The 19,624-nt window shown below is 47.3% G+C and overlaps 1 protein-coding gene across 1 annotated transcript in view; it reads right to left on the bottom strand.

Annotated features, from left to right (window-relative positions):
- Window positions 1-19,624, bottom strand: part of LOC310697058 (alpha-2-macroglobulin-like protein 1) — a 54,755-nt gene continuing 35,131 nt past the window's right edge. The window contains exons 22-37 of the mRNA XM_083483289.1: window positions 19,348-19,469; window positions 18,979-19,030; window positions 18,524-18,607; window positions 17,994-18,170; window positions 15,331-15,412; window positions 14,312-14,468; window positions 13,967-14,041; window positions 12,469-12,631; window positions 7,556-7,716; window positions 6,877-7,092; window positions 5,289-5,410; window positions 4,194-4,284; window positions 2,851-2,919; window positions 1,832-1,934; window positions 477-518; window positions 1-272 (exon numbers count right to left, since the gene is read on the bottom strand). Of these exons, the coding sequence (XP_083339415.1) occupies window positions 247-272; window positions 477-518; window positions 1,832-1,934; window positions 2,851-2,919; window positions 4,194-4,284; window positions 5,289-5,410; window positions 6,877-7,092; window positions 7,556-7,716; window positions 12,469-12,631; window positions 13,967-14,041; window positions 14,312-14,468; window positions 15,331-15,412; window positions 17,994-18,170; window positions 18,524-18,607; window positions 18,979-19,030; window positions 19,348-19,469 (1,742 nt within the window). The 3' untranslated portion in view covers window positions 1-246. The remainder of the gene's footprint in view (window positions 273-476; window positions 519-1,831; window positions 1,935-2,850; window positions 2,920-4,193; window positions 4,285-5,288; window positions 5,411-6,876; window positions 7,093-7,555; window positions 7,717-12,468; window positions 12,632-13,966; window positions 14,042-14,311; window positions 14,469-15,330; window positions 15,413-17,993; window positions 18,171-18,523; window positions 18,608-18,978; window positions 19,031-19,347; window positions 19,470-19,624) is intronic.

The raw sequence follows: 19,624 nt of genomic DNA, 5'->3' as shown, positions 1-19,624 counted from the left end.
TTTTGCTATATATGATTTTATTTTGGAGTTGTCTGTTGTAAAGAATGTATATTATGTGAATAAAATAATAAAAAATTAGAAGAAGAAGAAGAAGTGCCTTTGTGCTTGCACACAGTGATCTTTGGAGCCAAGATATCATCTGTACATGACCTAACAAAGCAGACTCAAAACAATGACCTAAGATGGGAGATCTCCTGCAGCAATTGTGCTGTTCATCTGGGTTTGCTTCACGTCTCGGATGCAAAGCTAGTGGTGGTCTTTCTTTGTGCTCTCTGTGGGAAGAAATACGAAGAAAATAAGGCACCATATCTTAAGCCTTTGTGGGTCCAGGCCAGCCACCCATCTTGATATGGAGGAAGGGGAGTTCTCCTTGCACAGTGGATGCCTGCACGATTCCACCTAAAGCTCACCAGCGGCCATTATGAGCATTATGTGACTCTCCTTTCTGACGTGCCCAAGCCTCGTTCCATCCTTACCTGTGCTGCAGGGAGCGTTATATTCAACTTCCGCACTGTCTTCTGTGTATGAGAGAGAACAATTCATGAGACAGAGATCGAACCCCAGAGCAAACCTCTCTCCCACCCCCATCAGCAGGAAGTCCGGGTCCTCCAAAAGTTTCTGAACTACAACTCCCATCATCCCTGACAATTGGCCGTGCTGGCGAGAGCACATGGGAGTTGGAGTCCCGTGGCATCTGAAGGACCTGAAGGATAGCTGAAGGATAACCTGAGACTTCTAATCCCAGGGTCATGGCTTTGAGCCTCACGTTGGCCAAGAGATTCCTGCATTGCAGAGGGTTGGTTTAGATGACACTCAAGGTCCCTTCCAACTTTACAATTCTATGATTCTGTGTCCACAGGTTGCTTATCCCTGTTGCGGAATCCCACTCAGGGAGGGCGGTGTGAGAAGGACACAATGCGCCCTTCCACCCCAGCCTCAAGGGGCTGGTGTCAGGGAATGGTCTGAAGATGAGGACTGGGGAATGCATTCCATGGCAGACCAGCTTCTCACTGATGGAGAGCTGGAGGGGGAAGAATAGCATGCTCGCCCTCTTGCCCACAGCATGTTCAGAGAGAGAGGCAGAAGCTGAACAGCTTGGGGGGGAATTACCCAGTTATGAGATAATGACGACAGAACAAAAAGGAGGGGGCAGCTAGCTGAGACATCTCTTGAGAGCGTGGAGGGCTCCCCTCCCCATGGACTTGGAGGTCTGAACGTATCAGAGAACAAAGGAGTCAGAGGGAGGGAAGCCAAAATGCTGCGGAAGCCGGAAGGATGATTAGACTAGGCAACCGTTCTCCTTGTGGAGAGCTGTGTATTTGTGCTGGCAACATGACGCTGTAATAAAAGGACTATAAATCTATCAGCTGCTTGTTAATTCTGATCTGTGAAGTTAAAAAAGGGAGGGGAGGACTCTCCACGCCTGACAGCTGGGATCAAAGGGTGTACGGCTGCTGAAATCCTTCTCACGCCACCCTCCCCAAGCCGCGTTGCGAGGCTGGGATCCGTTCAGATCGCAGCATCACAATGCAGTGCAGGGATGGCTCAGGGATGGCAGTGTGAGTAGCGCTCTCCCCCACCCCAATGCACCCAGGGCAATCACCCTGGCAGAACCCACCACCACCGCCCTTGGCAAAGGTAAGTGTCCAACTAGCATGACTTCACACATGCAGATGCTTGGCATGAAAACAGACATAGAAGGATCGCAGTGAAGGGTTACTGAATGTCCCTGGCAGAGTTCTTTGCTTAGGGAGAAGGGGATTGGGAGACAGGCAGGATTGTGGTGCACTTTGAGATGAATGGTACCCATTTCCAGCAATGAGATGCTTACCTGGATGGTAATAATCATACACTTTTACTATTGCTGGCTTTAGATCCATCACTTCTGTTTCTTGTTCCACAGACACACTGTAGTTTTGAACTTCACTATCCAGCTGAAGACAGGAAAGAGGGGTAGGAGATAAAAATGGCAGGAAGTGTGTTCGTCCATCAGAAGGGGTGGGGTGGCAAACAAATCTAATTAGGATCAACTACAATGTGGGCTCGTCCACACGTCCATTTGCCCCACTGCTTTTGCCTCCAAAGAAATCTGGGGTTTACCGCTGAATCAGACCAAATGGCAAACGGGTTTTCCATGGCTTGATGTTCGTTCTGACTTAGCGGCAAAAAACAGGTTTTCCAGGGGAAAGCTGCTCGAATCCACATCTCCACCCCCATCATTCAGCCCGGACACTGAGGTCCAGCTCTGAGGACCCTCTGGTGGTTCCCTCCCTGCGGAAAGTGAGGTTACAGGGAACCAGCTGCAGGGCCTTCTCAGTAGTGGCGCCCTACCTGTGGAACGCTCTCCCATCAGATGGCAAGGAAATCAACAACTACCTAACTTTTAGAAGACATCTGAAGGCAACCCTGTCTAGGGACGTTTTTAATATTTGGTGTTTTATCGTGTTTTAAATATTCTGTTGGGAGCCGCCCAGAGTGGCTGGGGAAACCCAGCCAGTTGGGCGGGATATCAATAAATTATTATTATTATTATTATTATTATTATTATTATTATTATTATTATTAGCAGAAGACAAGCAGAAAACTGCTCAGAACTGTACTTTCTAGGCACGGGGCAAGCAGAAGTGTGGATGAGCCCTCTGATAGGCAAGTTTTTGAGTTCCCCAGGACACTTCTTCTGGCTTAAGGAAAAAGAGGGAGTAAGGAAAGGTCTCCCAGCTAGGGCGGGCTTTGCTTTGGTCCTTACTTCCATGCCCTCCTTGCCTGACTCAAAGGTAGAGCATTACCCCAGAACCCCTTCCACATATCCCTGATCTTTGTCAATCTGATAGAGATCTGAGTAGGCCTCACCTGATCCAGGTAGATGTGGATCTTGTCAGGCTCAAACTCCACCTTTTTGACGAGGGGCTTCATTAGGAGCTGTCAGAATATGGAAGAAATGGGCTCTGTGAATGAACAAATCAAGCCAGCAGCCCTAGGCCACTACTGGTGGGCTGCCATCCCATGGGCTCGTACAAAACAAGGACAACAGTTTTATAGATCCTCACAATTGTTGCACAGAAAATGACTAGAAGGTTCAGCACTCTGAGACACCTTACTGCGGAATATGATACATATACGATATACAAAAGAGAAAATAAGGATAAATATGAGTACACGGGACACTTTATAACATGCTTAATACAGGAACAGGGCACTGTTTGAAATGTGGAACTTCCCACACCTAGAAAAATAGGGGCTCAGTGTCACTTTCAATTGCGGGGACACGTAGCAGCGGATTGTCACCAGACACCTTAATTCTGTCCACATCTTTGTCAGGATTGGCTACTTGGGGAGAGGAGTGGGCCACAGAACCTGTGGGAAATCTGGGCTTTGGGCATTTCTCCCGCCATCCCACCTTCAGAAGGACAAGGCCAATCACTCGCCTTCTTGGGCCTGGGTTCAAGGCCAATGCCCTTCCATTCATTTGCAACAAGAGTTGTAGGAAACAACCCAGCAAAGAAGTTTTGCACTGATCAGATAGGTGTTGTTGGTAGATAAATTCCATGTTGTATATTATGCAGTGCAGCAGCAGCAGCACACCCGGAAAGAACATGATTTGTTAAGAGAGGATAGTAAAAATGCATATACAATTTTACCTAAAACAGATGCACACAAAGACACACGTCAAGCAAGCAAGCAAGCAAAACCAGAGAAGTGGTACAAACAGACTGCCCTCTACACATCCAGACAGTCTACCTCATTGCCTGATTCCGAAAGAACAGAGAAGAGAATGAAATACGTGGAAGGACCTGGGGAGAAGGATGTGCCTGAGAACTGGAGATCAGCTGGTTTAGGAGGAGGAGGCTGGGCAAGTGGGGATGGAGTCTGAGGATTAGACCCTGGGAGCTGGGCAAGGGAGGAGGGATGAAGAGAGATGGATGAATGGCTGAAGCAACCTGGAGCTTGTGTCTCTTCCTGAAAATGGACCCTCAGGAGCCAAGATCTCTCCTGAAATGCTCTGCTAACAGCTTAAGCTGTTTTTCGGACATCTTAATTTCATTCTTCAGTTCTTACTGTTGCTTGTGGATCTTAATTTTGCTTTTGCCTTATAGAAGCCGTTCTGAATGACTACACAGCAGTGTCGTGGGACGAAACAACTGAAACAAAAGGATTACTGAAAGATGGGGAGAAGCCAAGCCAAGTGGTCTTACCTGCTTCGCAGACTTCTTCACAGGGATATACCCAGACAGCATATGCACCTCTATCAGGACCATGTTGGTTTCATTGCGCCCCCCTGTGTAGCTAACGGGGGAAAGGGAAAGAGTGGCAGCTGAAAAATCATCTGGGGAGATTTGGATCCAGTACAGTCATACCTTGGTTCTCAAACACCTTGGTACTTGTACGTTTTGGCTCCTGAAGTGTTGGGGTTTTTGAATGTTCTTTGGAAGCTGAACATGGCTTCTGTGGCTTCCAATTGAGTGCAGGAAGCTCCTGCAGCCAATCGGGAACCGGGCCTTGGTTTTTGAATGGCTCCAGGAGTCAAATGGACTCCCAGAAGGGATTAGATTCGACAACCAAGGTACCACTGTAGTGAACTTCCTTCCCCACTGCCTCACAAGTGAGCAGCCTGGAGGATGGGTTTAATCAATGTCTCGCTCTAGGCAGGGCCACCCTGAGGTGATTGCTGATGAGACTCATTACCCAGCTTGCTGCAGAGACAGCCATCAGAGCAGAGCGCTCCTCTCAGCCTGGGTGGCTGTGACCAGCAAGCAGAGACCCATCACTCCAGAGCCTTCCCCTTGCTTCCATTCAGCCTGGGGCCTAAATTGAAAGAGCAGACCTCAGAAGATGCAGGGCCTCAGGCATACATGCTACCGCCTCCATTCCTGTTCTTTGCAAGTGTCCCCCCCCCCCCTTCCCTTCCAAATTCTCAGGCTCAGGGACTTAAAAGCAAAGAGCGAGAAGGCTTGCAAAAGCCTTTGCTAGTCTCTCCCTCCCTCCTTTCCCTTATAAGTCTCCATTCCATTGCAAGTACCGGTATAAGAGATTTTGACAAGTGGGCAGCCCTATTAGCTTAGACAGAGCTCATGATTCTGAACCCAGCTCCAGGGGAACTCCAGCATGGGATGAGCTGGGAGGCAGAATTTTTTATTTTATTATTATTATTATTTTGCAAATATGTTGTAAATAGGCAGAACATATTTTTGCATGCAACTATTCACATGTTCCCAAAGCTTCACAAGCTGCTTCACCAGAGATGTGATTTTTGGAGCCCCTTCAGAAGCAGCTTAGCAGAAGTACAGTACCTGACTTGTACATGAACATCAAAATATTTCCTGGTAGTCTGGTTGCATTCCTCTGGTGATGTCTCTACACTCAGAGCAAAAGCTTCCGGCGGTGGAGGCTCTTTGTGGTATCGAAGAGTAGTCTACGTGGGGAAGAAAACTGCTGTATTCTGGGCTGACTTCTGGCATCTTCTGTGATGTGTATTATAATACTTTCATCAATAAAGGCCACTATCTGAACGATAACCTTGCTCATTTGATTGCCCTTTGTACACATCACTGTCTTTTTATTTGTATATATTGCTTGTTTTATGTTGCCATGGCCGTTGGCTAATGAGAATAAAGTTTATCTTATCTTATCTTTCATCATGTGCGCTATACAGTGGTACCTTGGTACTCAAATGCCTTGGTTCCCAAACGCCGAAAACCTGGAAGTAAGTGTTTTGGTTTTCAAACGTTTTTTGGAAGCCGGGCATCTGATGCGGCTGTCGGCTATTGTTTCTGGGGCGCCTGCACCAATCAGAAGCTGCGCCTTGGTTTTCAGACATTTCAGAAGTCAAAAAGACTTCTGGAATGGAATTAAGTTTGGCACCTTTGTTTTTGCTATTTGTTTTGCGTTTTTCCTTTTGAGGCTTTTTCGGTTAATTTGTTTTTGTGACTTTGTGGAACCCAGTTCAGCTACGGATTGATTGATTGATTGATTGATTGATTGTGTGACTGCGGAAATGGATACAAGCCCCCCACCCCACTCCATCCAAACAATGACTATCATCAGTGCATAATTGTAATTCTTATCATCTACAATACTGTCTTATTTCTTTTACAGTATAGTACACTGATTATTGCTTTCATTTTATGGATCAATGATCTCGTTAAATAGTAAAGCTCATGTTAAATTGCTGTTTTAGGGGTTGTTTTTAAAAGTCTGGAACTGATTAATCCATTTTGCATTACTTTCTATGGGAAAGCGCACCTTGGTTTTGGAACGCTTTGCTTTTGGAACGGACTTACGGAATGGATTAAGTTTGAGAACCAAGGTACCACTGTAATATGTTTTTAAGACCTCTGTTGTTTGTTTGTTTGTTTGTTTGTTTGTTTGTTTTGGGCTATAACCCATATTTGGCTGACCAATAAAATCTGATAATGATTGTGATGATGATATACAATATGGGCCACTCAATGAGTGTTCCATCACATTGTTTTCACCAGGAACTCTGTTGGAACTCTGCCCTATCCTAGCTATTAACTGTTGGCCAACTTATACTCCCATTTATTTATCTAATTATTTCTGTTACTGACGTTATTAACATCCCATGGCAAGAACCACCATCTGCTGAATCTGTGCTAAGGAATTGCCTTTCCCTTCAAACTTGCAACAGTCAGTATGTTTCATTGGATGTTACCCAGCTATCCTGCTGTGGAGCACGATGAACACGAATGCTCTTTTCATTTTCTTAGGACTGCTCAGGATCTGAGACACGCCCCCCCCGCCTCTCCTTCCTCTGTGACAATCTGAAAAGTGCCTCAGTCTGTTGCTTCTATCCTGCTCCCCGTGGATCAAAGGTGAGCCTTGTTTGTGCCTTTGTCCCCTGAGATTTCCATGGCTTACTTGCACATAGGCACAGCCGTTCCCTGACACCTCCAGCTTGTATTGACCAGGAATCTCTGCAAGAGGGGCCTGTTGCAACACCAGCCGGTTCTTCTTGCCCACGTGGAACTCGTGCTGGAAACCCCCACCGGATTTCACCAGCACCTTCACATCTTCTGCCTCACGATAGGTCAAGGCTGCATACTTGGATAAAGCCTGCAGGGCAATCACTGTGTCCTGGGGAAAGCAAACAGTCGTCTTGGATGGTGGGGTGGAGATCCAGGAGACAAATTTTAACACTTACTGAGATCTTATAAACAATAACTCCTTTTGTCCCTCATCCTGCCACACCACTGCAGCCATTGAACATAGGAAACCTCAAACGATGATTTTCGAGTGCCCGATAATTTTCACTCCACTTAAACACCAGCCCTGTGCTAGAATGTGCATTTCAAGGTGAATACCCAGGGATGACTGCAAGCAATAGCAAGGGACAGTGGGCACTCCCCCTAAATACTCCCTCTAACTTTTTGGCAGAGTATATTCAGGCGGATTAAATCTTTCCTCCTTTAATCCTTCCCATCTCTTTGCTCCCCCCAAGCTAGTTTTTGTTCTGGAGTCATCCCTGCATTTGGCACACCCAAATACGGAAATTTGGTACCCTGCCACACCTCTTCCCTTGAGAAACAGCTGTCGCTACCTGTGAGGATGAAAGTCCTCCATAAAGATTCTGTAGGCTGGTGAGAGAAGGCACAATTTCAGAGGCATGGTTGAGGACATCTGTGGACACATCAGCTGTGCTGAGGAGAGACAGCAGATAGTAGACTGTTGTTTCTACATCTGACAAGGATACAATTCCATCTATAGAGGGGAAAGAAAAGAAGGTGGGCTCATTTCAACTCCTGTAATAATAACCCAGAGCAATAATTGGAGTGGGAACTGCTGGTGCTACTAAGCCTGCCTTCCTTCCTTCCTTCCTTCCTTCCTTCATTCATTCATTCATTCATTTATTTAGCATTACTAGGCTGCCCCCTTGGATTCATTCATTCCAGGCACCAGGGATGGGAGCAGAGATTTAAAGTCTAATCATCCCAGCCACCAGCTCAGTAAATATTGAATCTTCTCCATATACACAGTACAGCAATTAGCATTGGGGGGGGGGGGAGGCTCCTGTTGACCCCAATGGAGGCTTTTCCTGGCGCAAATTGCTGCAGCTGCATGCAGATGTGATTTTTACTGAGATGGCCGCTATGGAGAGAAGACTTATACTTCCCCGTCCTTTTCAAAAAACTAAGCAGTGGGATTGCCGGGTTGTTGCGTCAAGTGTAGTTAGGCCCAGAGGTCATTCAGACTTGTTCTCTGCAGTGAGTCATGTTGGGCAGGGCACTACACCTTGAGTCTAGTCCCAAACCCCAGCAGAAAGATATCTTTGTAAGGAGGCTGGAAAGGGGTACTCCCCTGTGTGAGTGCCTGAGGGCCCTGCTATTGCCACTCACCATCTGGCCTAGGGCGGGACCTGAAGCCTTAAAAGAACTGCTTTGCTGCCCAGGAGGACTCCCCTGTGTGAGTGCCTGAGGGCCCTGCTCCTGCCACTCACCACCTGGCCTAGGGCAGGGCCTGAAGCCTCAAAAGGACTGCTTTGCTGCCCAGGAGGACTCCCCTGTGTGAGTGCCTGAGGGCTCTGCTCCTGCCACTCACCATCTGGCCCAGGGCGGGGCCTGAAGCCTCACAAGGACGGTTGCTGTTAGTGCTGCTGCTGTCCAGGAGGACTCGGAGGGGCGCAGAGTTCTTTTTAAAATGTTTTTAATTTTTTCTTTTGCTTTTTTTGTATGTGGGGGGTAGGGGTGGGATGGATGTTTGGTTGGGCTTGGGAATTTGTTTGATTTTGATGTTTTGTAACTTTTACAGTTTTTTTGTTTGTATTGTTGTATTGGGTTTTTGTTTATTTTTAAGGTTTTATTTTGTTCTTAAGGGGAGGGGTCAGGGCTGCCGGGGAGTGGGTCCCAGCCAACAAAATGACTGGGGCATGTTCCACAGAGGGGGATGCGCTGGGACAACCGATCTCAGTGATCACAGGTAGGAGGAGGAGTTACGCTAAGACCAGACCATGTCATTACAGAGGAGGCAGGTTTAGTCGTTGTTTGAGGACTATCCCTGCCTCCGGGTCTGGTCCTAACTGGACGGATACTAGAATCAGCAAGGGATACCCACATGACTTGAAGGTGCTGCTGTGCAATGCCAGGTCAATGATTCATAAGACCACTGGTATCCATGACTTGATCATGGATGGAGGACTTGACCTGGCATGTGTAACAGAGCCTTGGTTGGATGAAGCAGATGGGCCTGTCCTTGCCGCTGCTTGTCCACCAGGTTTCTCTTACGCACAGCAACCCAGGCCTTGTGGGCAGGGAGGGGGGGTTGCAGTGATTTTTAGGAAGTCATTAGTTTGCACTAGGCGTCCTATTAGGAAGACCCAGTTCTCTGAGTGCATGTTCTGGAAGTCGGGCAATAGGGGCAGTACAGGATTCCTTTTGGTGTACCGACCGCCCCGCTGTACCAAGGATTCCCTGCCCAAGCTGCTTCAGGTCGTGGCAGATGTTCTCCTGGAGACACCTAGTTTGGTTGTCTTAGGGGATTTTAACATCCATGCCGACACGACCTTACAAGGGGCCGCTCGGGACTTCGTGGAAAGCATGGCCTCCATGGGGCTGTCCCTGAATAAGTTTGGCCCAACCGATTGCTGCGGACATGCCTTAGATCTATGGATGTTGGTGATCTGACACTAAGTAAAAGCGAAACGAAAGAAGTGCCATGGTCAGATCACTTCCTGGTGCGACTGGACTTCTCCACGACCCATCCCCTCTGCAGGGAGGTGGGACCGATTCGGATGGTCCGCCCCCGCCACTTAATGGATCCAAATGGCTTCCAGAGAGTGGTAGGGGATGCTTTATCCCATGTTGATGGCCTTTCAGCTGATTCCCTGGTGGCCCACTGGAATGTGGAATTAACCAGGGCTATTGACTGTTTGGCTCCGAAGCGCCCTCTCCGATTGCATGGAGCCCGGACAGCCCCGTGGTTCTCCACGGATCTGAGGGCAATGAAACAATCGTTGAGACGGCTAGAGCGCCGGTGGCGGAAAACTCATTCTGAAGCTGACCGGACACGGGTTAGAGCTCAATGTCAAGCCTACCAAGTGGCGGTAGCGACAGCGAAGAAGACTTTCTTCACTGCCTCTATTGCATCTGCAGAAAACAGCAGCAGAAGACTTTTTCAGGTGGTTCGCAATTTAGCAGAACCACCTGCGACATCGGGGCCCAGTATGGGCCACATGATCTCCTGCAATGATTTTGCAAAGTTTTTTGTAGATAAAGTCGCTCAGATTCGGAAAGAGGTAGACTCCACCGTGGGAGCAGGGCAGGGGCAGGAGAGTGCTGGAGTCCTGTCTAGTCAAGTTGTGTGGGATCAATTCCAATCTGTTACCTCCGAGGATGTGGACAGGCTGCTTGGACGAGTGAAACCAACCACCTGTCTCCTTGATACTTGCCCATCCTGGCTTATAAAAGCTAGCAGGGAAGGGCTGGGCAATGGGCTTCGTGGGGTGGTGAATGCTTCCCTCCATGAGGGAGCCTTCCCAGACCCGCTGAAAGAGGCAGTTATTAAACCGCTTCTTAAAAAACCATCTTTAGATGCGGCCACGTTGGCCAACTATCGCCCAGTCTCAAATCTTCCATTCTTGGGCAAGGTGATTGAGCGAGTGGTTGCTGAACAACTCCAGGCACGCCTGCAAGATGCGGACCATTTGGATCCCTTCCAGTCGGGATTCAGGCCTCATCATGGGACTGAAACGGCCTTGGTCGCACTGGTTGATGATCTCCGGCGGGCTAGGGACAAAGGTGAGAGCTGTTTCCTAGTTCTGCTGGATCTCTCAGCAGCGTTTGATACCATTGACCATAACATCCTTCTGGACTGTCTTGAGGGGCTGGGAGCTGGGAGCACTGTCATACAGTGGTTCTGCTCCTTCCTTCTGGGCCGTGTTCAGAAAGTGGTGGGGGGGGATGAGTGTTCAGACCCCTGGGCTCTCACTTGTGGGGTGCCTCAGGGTTCTGTCCTCTCCCCCATGCTTTTTAACATCTACATGCAGCCGCTGGGAGAGATCATCAGGGGGTTTGGGCTGGGTGTTCATCAGTATGTGGATGATACCCAGCTCTACCTCTCTTTTAAGTCAGAACCAGTGAAGGCGGTGAAGGTCCTGTGTGAGTGTCTGGAGGCGGTTGGAGGATGGATGGCGGCTAAGAGATTGAGGTTGAATCCTGACAAGACAGAAGTACTGTTTTGGGGGGACAGGAGGCGGGCAGGTGTGGAGAATTCCCTGGTCCTGAATGGGGTAACTGTGCCCCTGAAGGACCAGGTGCGCAGCCTGGGAGTCATTTTGGACTCACAGCTGTCCATGGAGGCACAGGTCAAATCTGTGTCCAGGGCAGCTGTTTACCAGCTCCATCTGGTACGTAGGCTGAGACCCTACCTGCCTGCGGACTGCCTTGCAAGAATGGTGCATGCTCTGGTTATCTCCCGCTTGGACTACTGCAATGCGCTCTATGTGGGGCTACCTTTGAAAGTGACCCGGAAACTACAACTAATCCAGAATGTGGCAGCTAGACTGGTGACTGGGAGCGGCCGCCGAGACCATATAACACCGGTCTTGAAAGACCTACATTGGCTCCCAGTACGTTTCCGAGCACAATTCAAAGTGTTGGTGCTGGCCTTTAAAGCCCTAAACAGCCTCGATCCAGTATATCTGAAGGAGCGTCTCCATCCCCATCGTTCTACCCGGACACTGAGGTCCAGCACTGAGGGCCTTCTGACAATTCCCTCACTGCGAGAAGCCAAGTTACAGGGAACCAGGCAGAGGGCCTTCTCGGTAGTGGCGCCCTCCCTGTGGAACGCGCTCCCACCAGATGTCAAAGAGAACAACAACTACCAGACTTTTAGAAGACATCTGAAGGCAGCCCTGTTTAGGGAGGCTTTTAATGTTTGATGTATTACAGTATATTTAATATTTTTTTTGGAAGCCACCCAGAGTGGTTGGGGAAGCCCAGCCACATGGGCGGGGTATAAATAAATTATTATTATTATTATTATTATTATTATTATTATTATTATTATGGCTTACATCGCTATCTGTAAAATGGGAATAATAGTGGCAGGTCTCAGAAGACTGCCCTTACAGATAAACAAGACGAAGAGTTGGAAACATATGAAAGCACTCTGAAATGCTTCTATCATCACAGTAATTGTGGATAATTCATTCTGGGTGACCAAAGGACTACCTGAATTGACACGTTTGTTTAGAAATAATAGAAACTACTGGGGAACTCAGAATTTACCCCAACAGCCTAAGCAGAAAAAGCTGCTACTCCAGATGTGGCAAAACGGCCGTCTCTGGAACAAGGGTTGTGTACACACGCCTGTCTTCTCTGCATACACTGCACTCCCCCTGCTAGTTCCCCACCAAGATCAAATCCTGTCCATGGTGAGAAAGAGCACAACCTTGTTGCATTTTAGGTCAGTTAAAGGGCACACAGCCTTCCTTTGCTTTGAATGGACCCCTCCTACCTGTTTTGTCAGCCCCTTCACGCAAGTCTGTCAGGAGGTTCTGCCGTATCTCTGTGTCCCCAGACAATGTGAAGACGTAAGCCATTAAGGCCTTGCGGTAGGCATCGTCCACAGAAGTCAAGTTCCTCTTCAGGCAGCCCAAGGCATCATCTACCATTGCACGCTTTAACACAATTTTAAAAAGACTCTGTTAGGTTGCTGAGTGGGAGAACTGCACTTCTCTTAGGAGGTCCTGGGGGTCTTCTCACCAAAGTATAGTTCCCCGGGAATCCACAGGGGAGGCCATGAGAGCTATAGTGGAAAGATATACAGTGGTACCTCGGGTTACGTACGCTTCAGGTTACATATGCTTCAGGGGACAGACTCCTCTAACCCAGAAATAGTACCTCAGGTTAAGAACTTTGCTTCAGGATGAGAACAGAAATTGTGCTCCGGCGGTGCGGTGGCAGCAGGAGGCCCCATTAGCTAAAGTGGTGCTTCAGGTTAAGAACAGTTTCAGGTTAAGAATGGACCTCCGGAACGAATTAAGTACTTAACCCGAGATACCACTGTACAGTGGAACCTCGGTTTTCAAACGTAATCCATTCCGGAAGACCGTTCGACTTCTGAAACGTTCAAAAACTGAGGTGCAAAGGGCAGTCTGCCAATTCAATAGAGAAATTTGTGGGGAAACAACAGATACACACAGTGGAAGCCATTCAACCTCTGAGGCACATTCGAAAATGGAAGCATTTACTTCTGGGTTTTCAGCGTTCGAAAACCGAAACGTTCGGCAACGGAGATGTCCAAAAACTGAGGTATAATTATCAGGTCAGACATCTCCCTGGTGTTTCTTAGATGGACAGAAGGTGGAGATCATGTACTCCTGCCCTCTTTTGCAGAGACTTCCAGGCTACAAGGAATTCCCTTCCAGCATCTGGACACAAGCTGAACATAAGCACATACCAATGACTCAGCAAAGAGTAGCATTTTATGACACATCTGTTGCAGATGTGGTAATTTTGTGCCCATTATCTACCAGTACCACCATCCTACAAACTGGGGTCAGAGACGTTTCCCCCCCCCCCAACCTGAGGGCTGCATTCCCTCATGGACAACCTGCCAGTAGTGTTCAGGGCCAGAGGCAAAAACTGGACAGAGCAATGGAGGGAGCTTTGTATGGTAGGCTACATTTGAGGCATGCAAAGCCAGGTTTCTACAGAAGCATCAAGAGGCATCATGACTACAGTTTGAGGCATGTCTCTCCATCCAGACAAGCTGAAGGCACACCAGACAAGGGTGGGTGGCCAGTTACTAGAACCTGTGTTGAAAATCTTTGCCAGTAAAGTGGTTTCCCAGATGCTTCATGGAGTAGCGATATGGGGCATGGACCCAAATGCTAACAAAGCCTTAGAAATAGTGCAAATACTGAGCTGGTAGTTGTGCCCTGAGCTTTGAGTTGTACAAGGGCTGATGGGGAGGTCACAAACATTTGTGGAAATCCTAAGGAAGGACTTACATTCTCCTTCATGTTGAGCTCCAGCAGTGAGGCAGCAACGTAAGCTGTTAGTGAAATCTCATCATCGACGCCACCCTAAGGATGTCAGGGGAAACACAAGAGAAAAGTCAAGGCGCTTCCAGACCCCCACTGTTTTGAGTGGGATTCCATGACATACCAGAAAAATGGAAGTTGTGCGATTGAATTAGTTTTGAGACAACAAAGCTGCTCCCCACCTCTCCCCAAACTGGACCTTTCGTGATCAGGAAAGTAACAGGAAAATACATTGGGAAGTGTGGGATAGCAATTGCTTGATCTCATGTTGTATAACCTCCCCGCAAGCAAATGAATGCTCAGTGAAGGTACCTTTATGGCATTGTTGAAGACTCTTCCCACACTTTCAAAGCAGCCACTGGGAAGTTGGTGCTGCCCCAACCAACGCACAGCATCCTGAATGTGCTTCTCATCAACATAGACATAAGTCTTGGCATGGCCAAAACCCTTAACCACAGCAGCCGTCAGCCTGTAGGATTGAAGCAAGAATAAATTTAAAAATGAGGGGCAACTCAGCTTCTGAACTACAAGGGATCATGCCCCACTATTTTTGATCTCAGCTTTTCTCCTGCAGCACTCAACAGAAAACAACAAAAGTGACAGAAGCCGTAAGGAAAAAGCTACTAACTGATGTTCCATGGGGATTTCCTTCCATCATGGCACTGACTTAAATTAAATAGGTAAATCAATGTGGGGAAAGCAAAATGTCACTTAGAGAAGAATCTGAAATAGTTTCCTTGAAGCTTTAAATTGTTTTATTCTGGATTGTTTTGTTTCATGTGTTAATGTATTGTAAAGCGCTTTTTCCCCCCTTTAAAATATAAAGTGGTATAGAAATGGAATAATAATAATAATAATATAAAATATAATAATAATAATAATAATAATAATAATAATAATAATAATAATAATAATAATAATAATAATAATAATAAATAATAGAAGAAGAAGAAGAAGAAGAAGAAGAAACATGTTGATCATAAGGTTAGGCAATGCTGCGCAATAAAATGCTACACTAAACCTCAATTTTAATTCCCATTCCACCTGATTCCAGAAGTAGTAGTAGTTTGATTTTGCCTCTTAGGGGACACCCAAGACCATCACCCACCTACCCACCCACAAATTGATGGTAGGCTTCTGCCTCTTTAACAAGCAACATCACCATGAGGCCCCAAAAAAGGTGCTAACTGGGAACAAGGGCTGGCAGATTGCAGGCTGCAGGCTTGCCTGTATCACCTCCTTCTCCAATTGCTCATGACAGCAAATTGCTCAGCCTGAATGGCCACCCTGACAGCTTGGGCTGGCTGGTTCTAGCTCTGCTGCTAACTCACCAAGTATTCCCCTCAGCATCATGCATCCCAAAGGCACTGTAAGAGCCGTTATCGCGCTTGTAGAGCAGCTGGCGTTGATACCCTGGCAGAAGAGAAGAACAAAGTAGCACTGGCAATGCTAGGAGGGACCCTGATTTTACCCGCTTATATATCTAAGGGATTTACAGTTTTTTAAAAACCACCTGACTAAGTGGCCGACGAAGTTAAAACAAAACAACAATCAGCACAGAAAACAATGTAGGACTGCAGCAGTGGGAAGATGATTATAAACCAGTTACATAGGCAGCTCAGCATCTTAAAAGGCCTGGGAAAACAAAATAGAAAGAAGTGTTCTTCCGGTGCCGAAAAGACATCATGCGCCGCACAGGCAAGGTTTTGTTAGGGCAAACCTTGTATTAAGTGTCTATCAGACATTTGCAGTGAAAGATTTGGCTGGTTATATTTGGCTGTTTATACTACATAGGGCTCATAAAGAGAAAACAGCTCCAGGCTGTAATGGAGGCTGTGGGGAGAGAGAGACCTCTGATTTTAGGTCTGTTTAGAGTTATTTTAATTTAGTAGGAAGATAATCCGGTGCTGGACATGCACATGATGCTATTCAACTACTTAGAGGTATCATTATTTGTTTCCTGCTCATAAAACTATGAATCATTTCCCCCTTTCCCCCTTTCCTTGCTTTTCTTTTTTCTGTATCACTTTATCTCTTTATAATTGAAATTCCTTCAATAAAATATTAATACCCAAAAAGTGGACCAAGGGATAAAGTGGTTGTGGGCTGGGGAAATTATAGGACTACGTCAGTATCTATCAAATGGTGAAAAGAACCACAAAAAACACAATGGATTGTGATTGCAAATTCGCCATGAAATCTCCACTCCCAGAACACTTTTTGATCTATGAAGAACAATCATGAATACATCCTACAGATAAAACGGAAATTCCTTTCTCCAAGGCTTCCAACGTCTTCTCAAGAGCACCTTCCATTTGCATGAACAAATTCACAACAGTCTCCTCAACTTCCCTTCTCATTCGGCCAGTGATCTTCCAGACTTTTACTATCATAGAATCATAGAATCATAGAGTTGGAAGAGACCACAAGGGCCATCGAGTCCAACCCCCTGCCAAGCAGGAAACACCATCAGAGGACTCCTGACATATGGTTGTCAAGCCTCTGCTTAAAGACCTCCAAATAAGGAGACTCCACCACACTCCTTGGCAGCAAATTCCACTGTCAAACAGCTCTTACTGTCAGGAAGTTATTCCTAATGTTTAGGTGGAATCTTCTTTCTTGTAGTTTGGATCCATTGCTCCGTGTCCGCTTCTCTGGAGCAGCAGAAAACAACCGTTCTTCCTCCTCTATGTGACATCCTTTTATATATTTGAACATGGCTATCATATCACCCCTTAACCTCCTCTTCTCCAGGCTAAACATGCCCAGCTCCCTTAGCCGTTCCTCATAAGGCATCGTTTCCAGGCCTTTGACCATTTTGGTTGCCCTCCTCTGGACACGTTCCAGTTTGTCAGTGTCCTTCTTGAATTGTGGTGCCCAGAACTGGACACAGTACTCCAGGTGAGGTCTGACCAGAGCAGAATACAGTGGCACTATTACTTCCCTTGATCTAGATGCTATACTCCTATTGATGCAGCCCAGAATTGCATTGGCTTTTTTAGCTGCCACGTCACACTGTTGGCTCATGTCAAGTTTGTGGTCAACCAAGACTCCTAGATCCTTTTCACATGTACTGCTCTCAAGCCAGGTGTCCCCCATCTTGTATTTGTGCCTCTCGTGTGTTTTTTTGCCCAAGTGCAATACTTTACATTTCTCCCTGTTAAAATTCATCTTGTTTGTTTTTGCCCAGTTCTCTAATCTGTCAAGGTCGTTTTGAAGTGTGATCCTGTCCTCTGGGGTGTTATGTTCAGTTTCTGTTAATTGATTCTTGTGGGAACTTGCAGATTCTGGCTTCACACAATTAACTCAAGGCAGTGTCAATTTACTCTTGGCAGAAAGCCAAGGTCTGCTTGACCTAGAAACTACTCACTCTGATTGGTTAACGACCAGCACTCAACTCTGTTATCTAGGAATGCTAGCACAGTTTGGGGTTAGGTGTGTTAGGAGTTAGAAGTGCTGTGTATGGTTAAGAGAGAGAGAGAAAGAGAGGATTTATTTTGCTTTGTTTTGTATGCAGAAACTCTGCTGGTTTTATTTTTCCTTTTAATAAATCCTGTAAATAGTTATTCTGAGTCTAGCTGACTAGTCATTACCACCTCAACTAGCTTCTTCGCTGTGCAGGAAAACTCTGCTACGTTTGGGCTAAAGCCAGTAGGGCTATGCCTGACACTTCAAAGTTCCATGATGTTAGCCACCCCTCCCAGTTTGGTGTCATCTGCAAATTTGATCAGGATGCCCTTGAGTCCATCATCCAAGTCGTTGATAAAGATGTTGAATAAGACCGGGCCCAAGACAGAACCCTGTGGCACCCCACTAGTCACTCTTCTCCAGGATGAAGAAGAACCATTGATGAGCACCCTTTGGGTTCGGTCAGTCAGCCAGTTACAAATCCACTGAGTGGTAGCATAGTCAAGACCGCATTTTATCCGCACAGTTCTTGCCAATGAACACTTGCCTTAAGCCACATTCCAAGGAGAAAAGAGAACCTACTCACCACTCTGTATGTACTTTATTACGTCCTCTTTGAAGGTGGGGGTTGCCTGGTTGGTCGTCTCCAAGTACCGGAGTATGTGAATGTTAGGAACAAACTTCATCAAGTTCTGCTCACCGCAGCCCAGGGGTCGCTGAATCAGAAGGTCTATATATTGTATTGATGTGCCCATAATGTCCCCTAGATGTTGAAAAGATTGTTATCATTACCATTGCCACCACCACCACCACCATCATCTGGAAACCAAGTCTTTTGAGGAAAGGCTGCAGGAGTTGGGTATGTTTAGCCTGGATAAGAGAAGACTGAGAGGAGGTCTAGTGGCCATCTTCAAATCCTTAAACAGCTGTCACATGGAAGATGGAGCAAGCTCATTTTCTCCTGCTCCGTGGACCATATGAGGAAAGGAATGAATGGCAGCCAGAATTGCACATGGGTAACTTGCATTATGATGTAGTGGAAAGAAAAGTCTCCTCCTCTCCAGATCTCTCATATGGCCAGAGATGGGGAAGAAATGTGGGGGCAAATTTCCTCACCAATGCAGGAGACGGTAGCTCGGCCAGAGCCCTCCACAACAGCTTCAGGCAGCTTTAGGGAAACCTCATCATGAACTGGGTCCCCTGAAAGGAGATGAAGAACAGGAATTAATGCAGTTGAAAACACTAACCAAGTAGTCATAATCTGCAATTGGACTTGCACACAGTGAAGATGGGACTAGGAGCTTGCTAGCTCAGTGAGTCTGTTTTTAGCCACTGTGTTCCCTCAGCTGTCGTTCCACCCCCTCTCCATCCCATCCCTACTCCCCTTGGCAAGCAGAGAGACAGAGTGTGTGTCTTAGGTCTCTTTTGCATCCCGCTACTGCCCTAGGGAAGAGACACGTCTCCAGCCCAATGACAAGCAGAGCAACACTTCGTCTTCTCTCCAACTTGCGTTCTCTGGGGCCCCATCACAAGCCAAGCTGCCCTGAGCAAGGGATGCAGCCTAAGCACACCTGAAGAGCAGAGGAAGACATTGTGGGTCTCTTCTTCAAGGACGCCTTCTGGCTGTGGGAGGAAAAGAGAATGGGATGGTGAGTGGGGCTGCTCTCTCAGGGGAATAATCTCCTTCTACCTTCTCTGCCTTTCCCCTGCTCTGTGTAAGAGCTCTCGCAATTGCCAGGCCTTCCAACTGATCACTGCCCCTGGCTGACATCGCCTTAGACCTGGAAACAGGGAGACGCTGCAAAAATCCAAAGGCCCTCTCCTGCCCAGCACCCAATGAATACAATTCTCCCCCCCCTAAAAAAAACAACACCACCTGTTTAGGGGAGACCCAGAGTTCTGAATCAGTTGCAGGGGCTGAAGGCCACATAGACACTGACCTTGACCAGCAGGGTTTTGACCACTGTGTCTGACCGGCCTCGCGCAGGTGTGGTGGAAATCTTATTGCCACACAGCTCATGCGTCTCCTCTGCCTCGGCGGTGATTGAGAGACTGACGTGCCCTAGAGTAAGGCAAAATTGGCACAGACCCATGATGAGTGCCAGTAGCTCAGGGAGGGGAAGAGGCTGCTTGGGGGCCAGAGCCCCAGTCCAGCCCCACATGTGCCAACATGCCCACCGTGCCTTCAGTCTGGAGAAGGAGGTAAGGGACAGAGGA

The sequence above is a fragment of the Podarcis liolepis genome (genome assembly GCF_965112155.1).
Source record: "Podarcis liolepis genome assembly, chromosome: 17".
NCBI lineage: Eukaryota > Metazoa > Chordata > Lepidosauria > Squamata > Lacertidae > Podarcis > Podarcis liolepis.
This window is presented reverse-complemented; position numbering and strand designations above follow the sequence as displayed.